The 20,429-nt window shown below is 37.8% G+C and overlaps 1 protein-coding gene across 1 annotated transcript in view; it reads left to right on the forward strand.

Annotated features, from left to right (window-relative positions):
* NEK10 (NIMA related kinase 10) overlaps positions 1-20,429 on the forward strand; it is an 89,242-nt gene that overhangs the window by 10,253 nt on the left and 58,560 nt on the right. The window contains 14 exon segments of the mRNA XM_064643897.1: positions 837-921; positions 1,552-1,593; positions 1,923-2,005; positions 2,638-2,777; positions 3,556-3,617; positions 5,692-5,711; positions 5,713-5,764; positions 7,905-7,969; positions 9,237-9,339; positions 9,457-9,585; positions 10,134-10,271; positions 11,621-11,666; positions 12,263-12,384; positions 12,576-12,678. Of these exon segments, the coding sequence (XP_064499967.1) occupies positions 837-921; positions 1,552-1,593; positions 1,923-2,005; positions 2,638-2,777; positions 3,556-3,617; positions 5,692-5,711; positions 5,713-5,764; positions 7,905-7,969; positions 9,237-9,339; positions 9,457-9,585; positions 10,134-10,271; positions 11,621-11,666; positions 12,263-12,384; positions 12,576-12,678 (1,190 nt within the window).

The raw sequence follows: 20,429 nt of genomic DNA on the forward strand, positions 1-20,429 counted from the left end.
TTGTTAGCATCTATTTGTAAAACATTTATTTTTATCAAAGTATTTTTAGCTATTGGCATAATTCCTAACTGCAAATGATAAAATAGGAAGAGAACTGACATGTCCCATAAACTTCTTCTGTTTCTTGGAAATTTATCCAAACAAATTCTATCCTCTCAGTTAAAACAACAAAAACACACAGCAAAGATGTCTAATTTTAGGTTTATTTTAAATAGTAAGATGGGGTTATATACCTTCAACAGACAATGGAAACTGTGATTCTGTTACTGGTATTTTATGCAGGATTACTGCCCCTGGGTGCTTTGTGCAAATCTGCAAATTTGATTGTGTTTTCTGCCAAGCCTTGTGCTGGAGAACTGTGTGGAGGAATATAAAGGGGGAAGTTCTATGTGGAAATACAATCCTATTTCAAGAACATTTGAACTATAGCTATTTTTAGTTCTATAGCATACATATTTGTACATAAGTGTATTTTGTGCACTGAAGTTTGCTGTGTGGTTTCTCTCTTATTTCTGCCTTTTTGGGCCTTGATCCAAACACTTAAAGTATCTTTATATCAGAGCACACTCAATTTGTTCTTAGAGATAAGCATGTACTTTCCTGCATCAGTTCAGTGATAATAAGTGATGGCTGGCAATGCTCATATAATGAAATAAATTTATTTATAGCTGCTAGTAGGTTTGAATATAAACAGTATTAAAAGTTCTATGTTATAGTATGTTGAACAGTTGTAGCTCACTAATCTTCTAGTCAATTGATTCCCAAATCAAACTGTTTTATTTGTTTAAACACTATTTTATTGAATTTGGTTAATGTTTTGAATATTTCTTTTACAGGGAGTGGGTTATTCAAGTTCCATCCACCCATTTTCTTAGAATATTGATCTACCTGAGATTATTAATAAGGGATCCATGCTATCAGGTCAGTATGTCAAAATATTGTTTCTTGCTTGGATAGGAGAATGCATATAAGCATCATGCATATAAGCTGTGTTGGTGTTTATGTATAAAGCCATTTGTTCTTATGAATGCATACTTATTATATGTATGTGCCTATATTTCTGTATGTGAAGATGTGATTTGCAAACAAACAGATTCCAAGAGTGATTTTGCACTGTTACTGAATAACTTGCTCAATTTCTGGTATTTCTTATGTAGCGTCTGTTGTTGCTAACCCTAACAAAGAAACTGTAAATCTCCCAACAGATGGATGGGTCATTCCACTGAGCCCTAGGCTCTGTACTTGACTTTACCATATAAATAGGTAAAATTGCCATAATGTAGTAAGTGAAGTAAACTGAAAGCCACAGTTTTAAAACCTTTAAAATTTCACTTCTGTGTTTTTATCTACTTATTTTAAGTAATTCTTAACTCTGAAGGTGCTAAGCATTTCAAAATGTCCATTGACTTTGACCACTGGAGTCAGAATTTCTCAATAAACAAACAAAGTTTGTTTCCAGGACAAACAAAGCATTTATGTTCTAGTGTTCTCTTTTTCTGGAATTTTCCATATTTTGACTGATTTTTAATTTTTTTTTCAATCTTCCTGTAGGAAATGCTTCACAGCTTGGGTGGAATTGAAAATCTAGCTCAGGTAGAATTCCTCATATACCCTTACCCATTATGTTTGCATGTCAGTTTATTATGTTTGGAACGAAATACACTGCAAAAAGCAGTGTCCATATACTCCTGGTTTATGGAACAAAGAGAGTCCAGTACTCTGCACATAAGCAGTTGGTGTGGTCTTTTTCATTAGTGTACAAAACTGTACAAAGCATCTGTCCTTATATACTATTGCATTACAGAACATTTTTTCATGAGACAGATGCACCACCTACAGGCTATTTCTGTGCATAACATTCTGGGTTTAGGAAGTCTTAAAACTTTTTTTACTGGTATTCTTTATTTTTTCTCTTCTTGTAGTATATGGAAACAGTAGCAAATAGCTGTCTTAATTACGGAGAGGAGCAGCATGATGTAGACAAGTTGGTCAACATGACATGTAAGTGTTATAGCTGATAACAGACGTGATAAGGTTACTTAAAACTTTTTGGGTGAGGCTTAAAATGTTGAGAATACTTGAGGCGGTCATTAAGTAAGATACTACTAGAATCATTGTAGGCATCAGCACACAAATAAAAACTGAAATTCCTGTGGAAAAATATATTTCGTTTTTCTACGTTTAAGTATTTTAGAAATTATTACCTCTTTATGCATTGAACTGGCAGAGTAAAATTAGCTAGTCACGGTTCAAAGAACTTTTGCAGTATTTTGCTTTATTATCTAACTAAATGAGTGAGCAGTATTTTTTTTCATCTTTTCGTGTTTCATTGTCATCCTTCAGGTGTTTTTCATATTTTTGGTGTATAAACTAAATAATGAATAAATCATAAATATGTCATTACTGTCTACTTAGTTTCCCAATTAATTAGACACCTATTTAGTGAGCTAGAATTGTGAATATAATTGATGAACAGGGTAAAGGAGTTTTCTGCTTAAAGGCTTATTTGCTTTTTCAAAGTGTATTAGCTAATTTAGTGAAAAACATACAAATTTTCAGAACTTCAGAAATGGTTAACAAAGACATATTAAGACACTTATAATTTGATTTTTGCTTTGTTTTGTTTTTTTCTTCCAGGGAAAGAAATCTTTTTTCTGATCACTCTTCAGTTAGAAGTTTATCTAGTGCAAATGCAGCAGGGACAATCCAGGAGCTTCATTTGTCAGATGATTTGAGTCCTGAGGAGATCCAAGAAAATACTTTCTCACTTCAGGCGGGTAGGTTTATAAGGTCTAATCCTCTGTTATATCTTTATGTACATTTACACAAAAGGATTCAAAATATTTCAAAATTGTAAATTTTATACCTGCTTTAGGGAGTAGGAGCACCAAGTGAGATGTATTTATTTCCATATGTGCAATATCAGCACTTATTTTCAAAAAGCATACTTTTGTTAGAAAGAAGCAAAGCATGAAGTATTAAGTATATGGGAATTAGATATATTTTTCACCTGTAAAAACATCTTGTATGTATAATTTTGGGTTTACCCTGAGATTATTTTTATTTGATTATGTTTTTCCCTCTATTCAAATTTGCTATGGTAGATCAATCATGAATTGATTATGATGGAACTCTGTTTCAAAGTGATATTCTAAAGACTAACAGTCAGGTTAGGATTCCTCAGTAGTTATGGAGCAAATTCCTTTTAGAGGAGATTTCTCAATAGGAAGTCAACTTCCCATTCTGAAAGCCTTCTGGAGGATCATGTCTTTTTCCAATCACTATAGAAGGACAATGCAAAATATCCTTACTAGAATTACATAAATGTTATCTCTGAAGAATTGGCAATGTGAAATAAATCTAGTATCCAATCTCCCTGTCTTTATCTTGACCCAGGCATTTCTCCATCCTATTTTCTCCCTCTGTCCCATTAAAGAGGGGGAGTGAATGAGCAACTAGATGAGCTTTTGGCCCTTTGCTAAGGTTAATCCACCATATTATCCAAATATATGTATGAATCTGGCCCTAAAGGTTACATCTGAATTTTTATTCTAGCTTGTTGTGCTGTGATTACTGAGCTGGTGCTCAATGAGACTAATGCTTACCAAGTTGTACAGGTAGGAAGGGAAGATTTTATTCACTTAAGTAAGCTACTATAGTTTATCATTTCAATTAATTGTTGTTGTTCGCTGTCATAATTTAAGAGATTGCAAAATATGCCTTTCTGCAACTTTAGTATTTCTGTTTCTTTACAGAGTTACACACAGAGACATAGGCACAAAGGTATCAAAATAAGTGTCTGGTTGTCTGGAAGAATAAACAGCATTATTCAGACAAGGTTCATTTTGGTTGGCATCTCTTGCTGTGCTTTTTTCATATTCGAAACAGGATAGTAAATAAGAGTAGTCACAGAATTAACTGAGAAATGCAAATTCTGAATTACATGAAGTTTATTAAAGCAAACTATGCAGCTTAAAATTGACGTGTTATTTCACATCAATTTATCTTCTCTTAAGGGTGTTGTATTTCTGAGATAACTTCCTGGCATTCCATCTCCAGGGGTAAACCATTCTTAAAATCTCTGATTGTATTCCAGACCTAGTCAAAGATAAAAGTAATTAGAACATAAATAGCAATGAAAACCTGTAGCCAGCTCTTACACTCTGAACGTTAACTCAGTGATCAAAGCCTTCAACTTAGCCTAAAACCCAACTAGAAGTATTCCTCAAGGAACTGAGGATCCTTAAATATGACCAGGAAATAAGTTTGTGTATATTTCAAAACTATTGGTTAGCAGGAAAGGAATGAAAGTAAGCCTAGAAAAAAATATTTTCCATGATTCTTAAGCACTAAAATCATCAATAAACAATTTAGACAACTTTTTATCTGAACAATGTAACTACATACATTTTAGACTGAGTCTGATTTCATCAAAATAGAATATCACTTGCTTAAATTAAATGATTTTAACATAGAGGTTTTCTGTGTTGCTCTCACAATGCATGGTAACTGTAGTCAGTAAATTTCTTAAAAATTGACGGTACAATGTGCAGCCTGGGAAAAGATGTTGCAAACTTAACTTCTCCTACTCATTCTGTTAAGACACTGACTTCTCCATTTGTCAAAACACCAGCCAACAATTCCTCTCTCAGATCAGGACATACCTTCAAGCATGTTCATTTCCATTGGAGTTCCACCGTACAACAGCCACTGTAATTTAAAATCCTACTTCTTTCTCGGTGCTAATACAACTTTGAGAGTTGCATGGGGAACAAGATGAAGGAACTCACTTGGGTTAAAAACAGAGGAAGAAGATTTGCAGCTCATTCACTTATGTGCCGAGGAAGTCGATCTAAGTGACCTCTAAAGGTTTATACTATTTAGTGTCAAAGGACTCTTGGTTCAGGCATTTGGGAACCTTTTGCTTCTGCTGTAATTGCCTTCTACCCATCTGTCTTGTCTCCTTGCCTCAACTTACAGCCTTGGTAGCAGTCTGCAGTAATGCTGGTAGCAGATAGAATGTGCTTATGATTCAATGGCTCTATTGCACCATCTAAAACCTTAGCTTAAGTCTACCTTCATGAACAGTTGAAGAAAACATGAAAAAAACTGCAACAGAGCCTCAGCAGAGCTGGCGCATATTTCCTTCAACTTTGCTAGAGAGGAGTTTTCAACAGGGAGCTTATCAAGTAATTGGGAGCAGTACTCTTAACTAAATGAACCAGTACCCATCTATCAGACCAATACAGTGGATACATTAATGGAGGACACATGGTTGTATGAAAATGGAAGCTGAAATCAGTATGGTTTTCACAAAATCCTGCTGAAGGCACAGACTCCTCAAGCTATCACTTTTGGTGTTTCTCCAATTTTTGTTTATTGAGACTGGATTTTTTGTTCCTGACAATTCAGAATATTCACATGGTGACAGGAGATCTGTTGCTGCAATTTCTTTCACCTCCAGAGATGGAAGCATTGCTTCATTATCCGTTGAAAAGCTCTCTGCAGTATCAGTTTAAATGGAACAGTGATTTAATTCTTTTGTAGATTTAAGTAATTTGAACTTATATTTTAGATGTTGAGAACTTGTCTATTGGTATTAGCTTCTGATTTATCTGAAGCAACACTGATTCTTATTGGTGGTTTCTGTGCAAAGGAGCACTATTAATATTGACCTTTCTCTGTTTCTAGGCAAATGGAATATGTACAATAGCTGATTTTACCCAACAAAGAAAGGAATGCTGAAAAAGCCAGTTTATTACAGGTAACTGTAGTTATTATGATTGGACATTGAAAGCCCCAAACAGTTCCTGAGAATTTTTTATGAACTGAAGTTTATTTTATAGTGAAAAAAAAAGTCATACTTAAAGGGGAAACGCCCTCCACCAAAACAAACCCAGGAATAACAAATGGCCCACGAACTAAAAGTTAAATTGTGCTTCTATTTCTGGTTTTCTGTTCTGATTTACTTTGTTTCTAAAACCTTATATAGTGTAAAGGAAAGTGAATATTTTTATTGTGATACTCTTTCCTCCAGTTTTTCAGGTTGCCCAGCATCAGATCTTCTTTGTAGTGTCTTAATTGTCATTGAAACTCACTGTAAATTTGACACTGTACTAATATCTGTTTATTTCTGGAGCATCCTACTGCAGCTGTTACATGATATATAGGAAAACAATCACATGAAGTAGAAAAAATGTAAGTGTAGGATAAGTAAAGACCCACTAAGCGTAGAATGGCTCTTGGTTTTGCATGTCATTACCCCCATAAATGTACCGGTTTGAGTCAAGTTAGGCTAAAGGTTATCAGTAGTAATTAATTATCTGGTAGCTTTTCTCAGGCTCTGTGAAAATGTGGGTGTCTCTCTAAGCTATAGGAAAGTAGTGGGCTGGGGTTCGGGGATGAACACAGCTGCTGCTGCTCTGGTTGCCCTTCTCTGGGCAAGTCTGAGAAAGTCCTTAGCACAGGTGGATGCAGTCAGGATCCTGCCTCTCACCTGCTCTTTGTTCTGGCATAGCTTTACACTAACATGGTTACATAGCTACTCAACTATCTAATCAGGTAGGCGTGCTTGAATAGTAAGGGAAGGCATTTCCACAAAAAAAGGGTTTCATTCTAGTGTCATCTTTCTCATTGCAGTTCTTCTAGATTAGGGCTGGGGAGCTGATTCAGTGCAGTAGGCGTCTTTCTACTACAACAGAGTTTTATAGTGCATTTCAGTTAAATCATCTTAAGGATGAGATAAATAAAAGTCTTCCTAAAGGATGTATGAAACTAACATTGAGTCTAATGAACTGGAGCATATGCACACTACAGTTGCCTCACAGAATTGTAAGGGGTTTAATTTATGCCCACTGAGATTTTTAGATTGCAGCAGAATGTGTTGGAAATAACTCACAAGAGCTACTAAGCAACTGTAGCTGGGTTAAACATGAAGACAATGTGAATTAATAATGGACTTCATGATCACATATGAAAGCTAAATCTGTTTTGGGTAAACATTAAGAAGTATATTTTTATGAAACCTTATTCATATTCTCCCACAGCCATCTGTATTGCCTTTGTCATTGTTACTGCTATGAAATACAGTGGCAGCTATTGAAATACCCTTTTTTAATTTCTTAGGTATTTTTCTTAGAATTTTTTGAATGCTGGTCTGGTTTCTTTACTGCCCCATTGTCTATGTTTTCAGTGATTAAATGTCAGCTTCTTTCTGCCATGCTACCTTAGTGATCTTACTCCATGACTATCTTTGTTTGCTCAGCCAAGCTAAAGATGAGTTGCATAAAAGCATACATATTAGCTACCTGCCAGTGGCTGTTTTAAAAATAACCTTCCTTTAGAAAAGATCATATTGGAACAAAGATACATAAATATAGAAACTGAGGTGCATAAAGATTCCTGTAAATATGATGAATTTAGGATTAAAAAGTTGAGTGTTCTCTCTTTCTCACTCTTCTTTTTTTGTCCCCTGCTAAAACTTACAGTGTTCTACACTGTATTTTTCAGAAAAAATGCAAAATGCTTTTTCTACCGCAACATTACAAACCCACTGATTACATTTACCTTTTTCAGCATTGGAGAGGAGATCAGTCTCAAGTCTTGAGCTATCTGCAAACAAAAAGAGATGATTGAGATTTAAATGTTCCTCAGCATGTGCTATTGTCACCAACTGTTTTTTTAAAACATTTTTTTTCCCTAAATATTCCAGCATACTTTTAAAATACAGGAGGAGCTTAATATATTTTTATTCCCTTTGTTATCGGGTAAATAAGATAATCTATCTAGTCATTTAAATACCAAGTATACCAGTGTGTAAAGTCAAGGGGAATCCTTGTTGTTTATCAGTGGCTTTTCCATTTGTGTATAAATTTCTTATTAATGTAGTACTTTTCCTGTTGTAGTGTTATGCTTTCAGAGCCCTGAGATTTCTCTTCAGTATGGAAAGATATCGGCATGTTTTCAAAAGGTACAGTAACCAAATGTTTTGTGAAACTCCTTTAGGATAGTTTTCAAAAGTCCAAAAAAAGACCTATTTTTTAAATGTAATTTATTATCAACAGGAGGAAATAGTAATGGGCAATTTCTGTCCTGTCCACTGCTACAGATAGCCAACCCTGCACTACATCGGTGTGAGTCTACAAGATTTGGATATTCAATGTGGGGACTTGTGTGCATGCCAGACAACCTGGCTCTGCATGGGCTCCTTCTCCCCCTGTGAATCAACGTTTTAAATATGTTGAGGACAGATTCAATACTGTTGGAGATAAAACATACTTCTACCCTGAAGATTAGCAGATGCAAGTTGCAGCCCTCAATAGTAGCAATTAACTGGGAGCAGTAAAATTTTTTCTCTGAGCCCTCAATTCCTTCACATGGGAATGACTTTGCATCAAGCTGTTTTACTTAGGAGTGTTGTTGAAAGGTTTCGATCAATAAGGACAAAATGTTTTTCATCAATTACCCATTTTTACTACTAAGATGACAGTTTCACACCTTTGGCTGCAAAGGCCATGTGCAATATAACAGTGTGATTTGTGGTATTAGAATAGTAATCATAATGCTTAGGAGCTCTGCCTGTCAATAGTGTTTCTAGTATGTATCAGAAATTACTAAAATTCAAATATAACTTTTGTGTTATATTTTATTTTTTAAAAGCAGATTTTGTACTGAAAGTGCCCTAGTTTGTAGTGAATTGTCATGGTTGCTGACAGGTTTTTGCAGAATCTGGGCCAATTTGCCCTCTTGATTTTTCCAAATACCTTAATCTCCTGCATTTCTACTTCTGCCAGAACATTAAAAAGAAACAACTTCTGTTCAGCATGTAACTAATCAATTATTGCCTACTATCTGTTAGCTTTTGCTTTTCTCAGTCCTTTTCATCTTTTAGACTAGACTTCTTCAGCAAAAATTCTAATATGGGTGTCATCATTCTCTGAATGCAGAGAATTGTTAATCCTATCACTTAATGCATTACAAGAAGAAACTCAGATACTGTAAGAAAAAAAATAGGAAAATTACTGGAAACTCAGTGGAGGCTGAAGTCTGACTTTTAAAAAGTCCTTTAACTGCTATGTCTGTAATGTTAGAGGGCTAATGTCTCAATAGATTAGTAAAAAATAAGTGTATTATTTAGGATGTTCTGGAGTAAGTTGTAATAATAAACACGGACAAGTCTCTGCTGTAGATTAATCGCTACTGTTTCTAAAATATATAAAAAAATTATACCTTTGTAGACTTTTCCCAGCTGACTTATTTGAAATCTTCATTGATATTGGACATTATGTGTGTGATATCAGAGCTTACGAAGGGTTGGCATCAAAGCTAAATTTGTTAAAGGTAAGTAAAAACCTTAAACCTTCATAGCTTTAAGAAGTTGTATTCTTGCACATTCTTAGCACAAGAAAGGCATGAAATATTTTATATTTATTTATTTGTCATTTAATTTATGACTAGGAGGATGTACTGAAGCAAATTGCTGAAAGTATTGAGAGTATGAATCAGAATAAGGCACCCACAAAACATATAGGAAATTATGCAATTTTAGAGCACCTTGGCAGTGGAGCTTTTGGAAGTGTATATAAGGTAAACTTCCCTTTTGCTATTATTTTACAGATTTGAGGGGAATTTTCACAAAGAAGGTCTAATGCCTGTTTTAGGCAGAACTGTCCTTTGAATTTCAGTAGGGGAATGTAGGTGCAAAAAGGCCTTTATGGATCTGGGCTTGTTGTTAGTGTTTACTGTGATTTAGTTTGTTCCATCTTGTATTTGTAAGGTTGACCAGCGTATCTCTTAGGTTTTCTACTTTTACTTTCTTTTAGTTCATTTCCACAAATGGCATTTCTATCTATTACAAAGGCTAATAAATCTGTGTAAAACCACAGAAATTCAAGCATGTTTTATCTGAAAAGCAACACTGAGCACAGGTAATGTCACTTCAAACACTGTGCAAGTTCAGCAGTGTAGTGCTAATCTCTATTGTGGGACTCTGTTTCTTCTATTGATCACATCATACACACATTATAACGTTTGTGAGAAAGCCCTGGACTTTGAAAACTAATCCGATAGCCACAATAACATTCTTTCTATCCCCATCCTATATTAATTGTACAAAGGTTATATCTTATTTATAGATTAGGAAGCATAATGGACGAAATCTCCTGGCAATGAAAGAAGTCAATTTACACAATCCAGCATTTGGAAAAGACAAAAAAGACAGAGACAGTAGTGTAAGAAACATTGTCTCTGAATTAACCATCATCAGAGAGCAGGTATGTCTCACAAACTCTGATTTGATGTGTGGACGTTCTCGTATGGAAAACTGCCTAGTGGAAAAGGACCTGGGGATGCTGGTTGACAGCTGCCTGAACATGAGTCAACAGTGTGCCCAGGTGGCCAAGAAGGCCAATGGAATCCTGGCTTGTATTAGAAATAGTGTGGCCAGCAGGACCAGGGAAGTGATTGTCCCTCTGTACATGGCACTGGTGAGGCTGCACCTTGAATCCTGTGTCCAGTTTTGGGCCTCCCACTACAAGAAAGACATTGAAGTGCTGCAGCGTGATCAGAGAAGGGCAACAGAGCTGGTGAAACGTACAGAGAGTAAGTCATGTGAAGAGCAGCTGAGGGAACTGGGGTTGTTTAGCCTGGAGAAAAGGAGGCACAGGGGTGACCTTTTCACTCTCTAAAACTAACTGAAAGGAGGTTGTAGCAAGGTGGGGCATCAGCCCAGGGAACTAGTGATAGGACAGGAGGAAATGGCCTTGAGTTGTGCCAGGGGAGATTTAAATTGGATATTAGGAAAAAGTTTTTCACCAAAAGGGTGGTCAGGCGTGGGAACAGACTGTCCAGGGAAGTGGTAGAGTCACCATCCCTGGAGATACTTAAAGGATGTGCAGATGTGGCACTTGGGGACCTGGTTTAGTGATGAACTTGGCAGTGCTGGGCTAACGGTTGGATGCAATGATCTTTAAGGTGTTTTCCAACATAAATAATTCTATATAGCATGACTCCCAGCAGCTTTTGCTTTTTTTTTCATTCAATCAGTACTGTATTGGCCCCCTTTACCTGAATTCTGCTGATAATGAAAACCTGCTTACTGTAGTGTTAGCAGCAGTGCAAATGCTTGTTACTAAAGATTCTTACTTTATATGTTGGCAGTATTTGAACTTTTTTCAGAGATTCTGTAAATTAAGATTTTGATAAAAAACTGATGAGTCTTTGTTACATTCATTCAAGTCTTGGTTTTAAAATACAGTGAGAAGGTAGTCTTTTCTTGTAACTGAAAACTAGAAAAACAAACTAATCGTTAGTGCTCCTGAGCTAAGAAAGCCAATACTTTGATACGGGTATAATTACTTGTCTTCAAACTTCATTTACTCTCTTTCAATTATTAAGGGGAGAGAGGAGAGGAATCATACTGTATTTTCCTTCTGGTTGCTCTAGTAATGTGCAACATTTCTCTGTGTTTGGGGTAGCAGTGAAGATCTGCTGCACTGCAGTTCATAAACAACTTTGTGGAATCCTTATGATATCATTACTTCCAATGTGTAGCTTAAACATTATAAATACTGTGCCGTCAGTTTAACTATTCTAAGCATTTACATTTCTTTCCTCATTGTAGCTTTATCATCCAAGTGTTGTACGATATTATAGAACCTTCTTGGAAAGTAGGTATAAATGCAGAGAATTACCACATTTTACATAATGAATAAATAGAAATATGTCATAAAACCACTTACAGCTTGTCAGGAGTCAAATTTAAGCAATAATCTTCAAGAACTGTTACAGTTCAGACAGCCTTATATTCCTTTAAAATTGGAAAAATGGTGAGAAATTATATTTGTTTATCTATCAGTAAAACTAGATGCAATGTAAACATATGGCAAGCATCATTCTTCTTCTAAAAAGATCCAAAATTTAGAACTGAAATGCTAAACAGGGAGAAAAGCTATAGTGAGTCGTAGGATGAAAGATACAGATTGCCCAGCCACATTCTCTTAATTTTCTTTTATAAAGAGTTATCTACATACACCTGCCCCCTGAGTGATTATCAGACAGTGACTTCCTTATAGTTGCTGTGACATAAATTGAGGAAAAAATGGAATACCAAGGAGTAGAGTCATGATTAAAATGTATCTGTCTGTACAAATTAAATTTTTTAAAAAGTAAAAAATAGCTTCTAAAATATATTTTTACCTCAAATACTCTATTTTCAAATGCCTTCTGTGTAAATATAATGTTCTATTAATTTTCTTTTATGTAGATGACAGATTGTACATAGTCATGGAGCTCATAGAGGGGATGCCATTGGGAGAACACTTTCACACTCTGAAGGAAAAACAACAACAGTTTATGGAAGACAGAATATGGCATATATTTATCCAAGTAAGGACCTCCATTCCTTTTACCAGAACTTTCCTGGATGTAATTGGTAGCACCATTTTTTTAGGCTAATAAATGACAAAGTAATACTTATTCTATCAGATGCCAATATCAGCTATGAATTTAATTTTATATGCCTTTATTAAGATTGTAGTTAAAGAATCTTTGTAAGGTCCTTTCTGTTTGTTTTTAAGCTTTGTCTAGCTCTTTGTTATTTGCATAAAGAGAAGAGGATTGTTCATCAAGATCTCATTCTGAACAATGTCATGTTAGGGGATAAAGACAAAGTTACAATTAGTAAGTAGAACTGCTTTTCTCTAAGACAATTTCTCATGATGTACCTGAGAAGCATTTCTTTACTGAAACTCTCAGAAGGTTTTGATTTCCTGGGCCATTGGTCACCATACTTGGAAGCTAGTAAATTATTGCCTTGTGATCCTATAGTATCGAATGGCATGGGTTGAAAGGGGTCTTAAAGATCATCTATTTTCAATCCCCCTTGCTGTAGGCAGGGACACCTTCCACTAGACCGGGTTGCTCAGAGCTCCATCCAACCTGACCTTAAAAACTTCCAGGGATGGAGCATCCATGACTTCTCTGGGCAACCTGTTCCAATGCCTCAGTGCCTTCACAGTAGTTTTTCTAATATGTGATCTAAACCTACTCTCTTTCAGTTTGAAACCATTCCTCCTTGTCCTGTCACTACATCCTCTTGTAAAAAGTTCCTCTCCAGCCCTAATTTTCTGTATAGATTGGGAATGAGAAGCTGGAGAGAAGTGCTGCAGAAAGGGGTCCTGGTCTATGGCAAGTTGAATATGAGTCAGCAGTGCCCCGGCAGCCAGGAGGGCCAACCGTGTCCTGGGGGGCATCAGGCAAAGCATCACCAGCTGGTTGAGGGAGGGGATTGTCCCGCTCTGCTCTGCACTGGTGCAGCCTCACCTTGAATATTGTGTGCAGTTTTGGGCACCACAATATAAGAAAGATACTAAGCTGTTAGAGAGTGTCCAAAGGAGGGCAATAAAGCTGGAGAAGTGTCTGGAGGAGAAGCTGTATGAGGAGCAGCTGAGGTCTATTCAGCCTGGAGAAGAGGAGACTGAGGGGAGACCTCATTGCAGTCTACAACTTCCTCATAAAGAGAAGAGGAGGGGCCGGTGCTGGTCTCTTTGCTCTCATGACCAGTGACAGGACCCGAGGGAATGGCATGAAGCTGATATGGGAGAGGTTTAGGTTGGATATCAGGAAAAGGTTTTTCACCCAAAGGGTGTTATAGATTGCCCAGGGAAGTGGTCACAGCACCAAACCTGTCTGAGTTCAGGAAGCATTTGGACAAGACTCTCGGTAACATGGTGCGATTGTTGGGGTGTCCTGTGCAGAGTTGCAAGTTGGACTCTATGATCCTGATGAGTCCCTTCCAACCTAACATATTCTGTGATTCTATGATTCTTCTAGGCTTCCTTCAGGTACTGGAAGGCCACAATTAGGTCCCCTGAAACTCTCTCTTTTCCAAGATGAAAAAACCCAATTCTCTCAGCCTTTCCTTTTAGGAGAGGTGCTCCATGCTTCTAATCGTCTTGGTGGCCCTCGTCTGGACTCACTCCAGCAGATCATTATGCTTCCTGTGCTGGGGACCTCATAGGTGTTTGCAGTACTGCAGGTGGTGTCTCAACAGAGCAGAGTAGAGGGGCAGAATCACTTCCCTCGACCTGCTGGGTGCAGCCCAGGGTAGGGTTGGCTTTTACATTGCCAGCTCATGTCTAGCCTTTCATCCACCAGCACCTCCAAGTCCTTCTTGGCAGGGCTGCTCTTGATCTGTTCATCCCACAGCCTGTATTGATGTGGAGGTTGCCCCAACCCAGGTGTGCACTTGGTCTTGTTAAACTGCATGAGATTCCCATGTGTCCACTTCTCAAGCTTGTCCAGGTCCCTTTGGATGGCATCCCATTGTTCAGGTGTGTCAGCCGCAACACTCAGCTTGGTGTCGTCTGCAAATTTGGTAAGAGTGCACTCAGTCCCTTCGTCTTTGTTATTAATGAAGATATTACCTAAGACTGATACGAGTATGGGCACCTGAGGGACACCACTTGTCACTGATGTCCACTGGGGACTCTGAGCCATTGACCACTACCATCTGGATGCAATCATCCAACTACTTTTTTATCCGTCTGTCAGTCCGCTCATCAAATTTATCTCTCTTCAATTTAGAGAGAAGATGTTGTGGGGGATTGTGTCAAAGGCTTTACAGAAGTCCAGATAAATGACACGTGTAGCCCTTTCCTTGTCCACTGATGTAGTCACTCCATCACAGAAGGCCACTAGGTTGTTTGGGCAGGACTTGCCCTTGGTGAAACCTGAATTGCGTCCCTGTCCTCCACCTGCCTTAGCGTAGCTTCTAGGAGGATCTGTTCCATGATCTTCCCAGGCACAGAAGTAAAATAATTGCTAATACTAATTTTGTGTTCATTGCCACCAGGTGTCATCAGCCATGACTATATTTTTTTGCAGCTATGTATGTCAAATATGATGGAGGAGATGATTTAGCCTGAAAAAAATTAAACTGTAGCTATGCTTCAGTGCCTGTTTTTATTTACATCAGCAAGAATATTGAAATAATGAGATTACATAGCAAGTGCTAATGAACGTACAAAGTAAAACAGCTGTCACTTTTATTCTATTCCAATTCTACCATGACTTGTTAGTATCCTTCAGTTGTTCCCAGTGATCAGCTGCAGTGAGGTGCTATTTGTCTAAGCCTGACTAGTGAATATTCTTCTGTAATCACCACAGTGTGGAGGCGGGAGCCTAGGCAGATTCTAGGATAGGCTTTGAAAGCAGTATGTGTGTGAACAGTACAAAGCATGGCATAGCTTTGGTCTTTGAGTGAATCAATACAACCTGGTACACACAGCAAGTCTTACAGACAATTCAGATCCTGTAGTTTTTTAAGTTCCCAGAGAACTACTGCATGCTTTCTTACTGCTCATGACACAGAAGAAAATAAACTATTTGAATGCCGCAGAATTGTTGTGAGAAGTCTTTATGCAAAATTCAACCTCTCTTCTTTAAATCTAACAGGAAGGTGTAGGTGTATGCACACACTCATGCACAAAACAATCAGCTGTAAATATTCAGCAACTGTTGTTTCATAGTAAATATTTTTACCTGATGATGTACGTACTTAAATTCATTCATTATGAAATTGTATATGCCAAAAGCCCTCTGATTCATAGTAATGATATAGTTTTGAAAGAAGGTGATTTAATAGAGCTTTGAGTGATGAAAATAAATATTCAGAATATTAAAGTATCATATAAGTGTATTTTATATCATCATACTACCACTGAGGGACACTCTTGTCTTGATTTAACAACTTTTCCTTATCTCTGATCCAATCTAAATATAAAGAAGTGTAAGCGTACTTTCAAATGTAAGCTCAAAATTGACAGAAATATTAATGCTTTTTAATGGCAAAGATTTACAGGAGTTGAGGAAATTGGAAGAACTGAAACTTATTTGGACCATTTCTACAGTGATTGGTTCAAAATTATTGCAATATTTAAACAAACACTTTATTTAGTCCTACAACTAGTACCAGTGTAGTAACCATTGAATTTTTTGAGGGAGCTGAAGACCTTTTATCTATTGCTTCTGAATTTTAGTGAGCCCTGTTTTATGACTGTAATGAAATTAAGAGTAATTTACTTTCTTTCTGACGACAGTAAATCTCTACTCTATTGGTGCCTGCTGTGGTATTGTGCCTTAACTCGTACCATTTATGAGTATGCCAAAGACTGGAGCATTTTGTGATCTTGATAATTATATCTTACAGTTTTTGAGGGTAAATGTACTATCCATTTGAGAATTTTAAGTGGTTCTTGATGAAAGTTTGTTCTGGCCTCAGATGTGAAAGAGTTAATTTTCCTTCTAGTAGCTGGTACTGTGCTATGTTTTGAACTTAGTATGACAATAATGTTATAACACACTGATGTTTTAGTTGTTGCTAGGTAGTGTTTACTCTAAATCAAGGACTTTTCAGTTTTCCATCCTCTGCCAGTGAGGAGGTGCATGGCAAGCTGGGTGGGGGAGCACAGCCAGAACAGCTGACCTGAACTAGCCAAAGGGATATTCCATATGATAGAACACTACAGCTCATATATAAACTGGAGGGAGTTGGCTGGGAGCTGCTGATTGCTGCTTTGGGACTGGCTGGGCATCACTCAGCAGGTGGTGAGCAACTGTAGTGCGGATCACTTGTTTTTCCTGAGTTTTATTCCTCTCTCTCTCTCTCTCTCTCTCTCTCTCTCTCTCTGTCTCATCATCATCATGGTAATAATTATTATTATAATATTGTATTTTGTTTCTATAATTGGACTGTTCTCATATAAACTGACCAGTTTTACGTGTTTTTTTTTCCCCAGTTCTCCTCCCCAGTGGGGGAGGTGGGGAATTGAGTGTCTGGTACTGAGTTGCTGGCTGGGGTTAAACCATGACAAAGTTAATACAAAATGTCAGATGAATATGAAGCATATGCTAAAATATTAAGAAATCTCTGCATTGAATTTATCCTGTCAGCTTTTATAAAAAGAGAAGGTCTGCTCCAAGATCTACTGAAAACTGTAGTTCTGTGTTTACAAGCTGCACAGTCATCCTAAATAGAGTTAGTTCAATTTTCTGGAGTCTTTCAAATCTGAAAACTGACCCAAATGTTGCCTTGATCTAACTAGAATAATGTTTCTGTGGACTACCTGTGAAGCGGTGTTGTGTGACTATGTAATCAAGTTATGGCCCAAATTATTTTGTTTCATAAAAGAAGTTTGTATATCTTATAATGCTGCTATTTTTTCTTTTCCTCAATCAGTTCTTCTGGAAATAGTAACTCTTGTTAATCTCTTGCTATGAGACTCTGCAGGCTGATGATATAACAAAGGCAGCTCATTCCTCTGTAACTAATGTTCAAAATGTAACTAACTTCAAAAATGTCTTTAGAGAGGCACCTTAGCTTCAGAATCTCATGGTATATTTTTATTAAAAAAAAATGAATGAAGTGAGCAAAGTGCTTCTATAGATTAAGACTTTAATTTTGCAGCAGTCCCAGCAATGAATTGCTTTAAGAAAGTTCTTCAACCCACAAATAGGCATTTCATACCATGTATGTGACAACGGAACCTCTCACATTCCAAACCCCTTGAAGATCTCTTCTGCAGTTTCTTCATTTACGCTGGTTGAAAAGGAAAGGAGTGCATAGTGTGGGAGACACTCCCACCTTGCTGTCAGAGCAGAAAACAATAAACCTGCTAAAGAATTATGCTTGTTAGTCCTGAATTCATAAAGAAAAATTCTACAGGTGGTCCTTGTAGAAAATTCCAGCAGGGAGCTATGGAGAAAGGTGGCTGAAAGCAAGAATTCATGTAGAGAACTCTGCAACTGGCCTGGCACAATGTAAGATTAAGTTGAGGGACCTTTTCTAGTGATGGTCTCTGAATATCATGTCTATAGATCTTACTGAAAAAGGTTGCCTGAGCTAATACCTCATGCTCTTGTGGGACCCCACCTAAGTACTATGTCCAGCTCTGGGGTCCTCAGCACAAGGACATGGACCTGTTGGAGTAAGTCCAGACGAGGACCACAAAGAGTATTAGAGGGGTGGAACACCTCTCCTGTGAGGAAAGGCTGAGAAAGTTGAGATTATTCAGCCCAGAGAAGAAGAGACTCTGGGGAGACCTTAGAGTACCTTCCTGTACCTAAAACCGGCTACAAGAGAGCTGGAGAGGGACTTTTTAAAGGGCATGTAGTGATAGGACAAGGGGTGATGGCTTTAAACTGAGAGTAGGCTTAGATTAGATATGAGAAAAAAATTCCTTACTGTGGGGGTGGTGAGGCACTGGAACAGATTGCCCAAATAAGTTGTGGATGCCTCATCCCTGGAAGTGTTCAAGACCAGGTTGGATGCAGCTTTGAGCAACCTGGTCTAGTGAAAGGTGTCTCTGCCTTTGTCAGGGGAGTTGGAACTAGATGACCCTAAGGTCCATTCCAAACCAAACCCTTTTATGATAATAATATGAAGAATTTTTGAATATTTGTAGTCACACTGTGTTTTCTTTTTCTTAAATAATGTGTGTGGTTAGATACTATTCTTATTCAGGTCTTTCTTTATTGTTTTGGTTTGGAACTTATGCAAGGTACAAATAAAAATGCTAAGCCCAGGAGGTGCTTCATTTTGATGTGAAGATTATATAAATTGCTTTGTATTTCCCAGGACATCATTTACACATATCAATTAAATCTGAATTATCCAATATTTTTCAGGCTCTTTTAAGTTTGCATATGCAAACAGACATTTACAGTCTGATCCTAGCCAGGCTGTCTCTGACTGTAGAGAACTTTAAGCGTGTTGCTGTTATGTAGTCTCTGGAACTGCCCACTCTACTAATTTTCTGTTTAATTTCTGACATAAATTTGATAGGAAGGTGTCCATAATTACTATCTTTTATGTTAGTACAGCATTTAATCTTAATCGATTCAGCTACAAATGCTTGAAAATATAAATACCAGATTATGCTCACCTGCAGTTTCACAAAATATCTCTTTCTAAATTGATAGAAAAGTGTTACTGAAACTGTACATCTCTGGTCAGATTGAATGTCTAATTTATTGTTTCTGACACACAAAAAAGTAGAATCTTAGGCAAAGCCTGGATGAAAGTTGTTTTGTATAGGGTTTTAGAGATTCATTGAACTGGTACTATCTGTGGCTTTCAGTTTAATCTGACCAGCTTTTTTGTAGAAGACATTGAGAAGTTACAGCTCTGAATTGAAAATGAGTATCTGCTTTTATTGCAGCTATATTTTACTGCAGCTGTATTTTGTTTCTGTTACAGTGTGTTTCTGTCTAGAGCTTCATAGCTGCATCTGTTTGTAGGACAAAGTAGAAGACTCTGTAGATCATCACTTTTCCTCAGTGTCATTTAGTTGCACCAAGGTTTAGACCTTGATGGTCAGAGGGCTGTGTGGAATCACTTTGACACCTTTCGGAGCTGATATCAAGGAGAATTATGAAGGATCCCGTACTCTCTTTTGGGCAGCATGTTCTGTTTAATGTTTAGTGCACATTATAAAATAGCAGCAGAAAGGATCTATATGAATCAGAAACCTAGGATTATATAGCAGCAGAATAGTTGTTTTGAGACAACCCATCTGTCTGATATATTTCTAATCATAGCAGGCAGCCATGCAGTGTCAGAACAGTGAATTGAATGAGACTTGGAAAGTTCAAATATTTTCTGGATGCTGGAAGAAGGTGTAGTGGGTTGACCCTGGCGAGATACCGGGTACCCACTACAGCTGCTCTCTCACTCTCCCTCTGCAACTGGATAGAAGAGAGAGGAAAAAAAAAACCAAAACAGTTAAGAATTCATGAGTAGAGATAAGAGCTGGGAGAGGTCAGTGACTGATTACCTTCACAGGCAAAACAAGACTTCAAGTGGGGATGGTACTTATATTTATTACTAACAGGATAAGAGCCAAAGAGTGAGAAATAAAACAGTCTTAAAAACACCTTCCCCCCCACCCCTCCTTTCTTCCATGTTCTCCCTCCTCCCCCCAGCGCTGCAGGGGGACGGGGAATGGGGGTTACAGTCAGTTGTTGTTTCTGCTGCTGCTCAGAGAGAGGAGTCCTTCCCCTGCTCCCGTGGGGTCCCTCCCATGGGAGACAGCCCTTGATGGACCTCTCTGGCATGAGTCCATCCCTCAGGCAGCAGTTCTTCCCAAACTGCTGGCCTGTGGGTCACTCCTCCATGGGGTGCAGTCTCTCATGAATGAGCTGTACCGATGTGGGTCCCCCACAGGGGCCACAAGTCCTACCTGGGAAAAACCTGCTGCAGCGTGGGCTTCCCTCTTCATGGGCTGCAGGTCTCTGGCACAACCCTGCTCCATCCTGGGCCTCCCATGGGGTCACAGCCTCCTTCATGCATCCACCTGCTCCAGCATGGGCTTCTCCATGGGCTGCAGGTGGGTCTGTGCACCCCGATGGTCCTCCATGGGCTGCAGGGGCAC

This window comes from Pseudopipra pipra, chromosome 1 (genome assembly GCF_036250125.1).
Source record: "Pseudopipra pipra isolate bDixPip1 chromosome 1, bDixPip1.hap1, whole genome shotgun sequence".
Taxonomy (NCBI): Eukaryota; Metazoa; Chordata; class Aves; order Passeriformes; family Pipridae; genus Pseudopipra; species Pseudopipra pipra.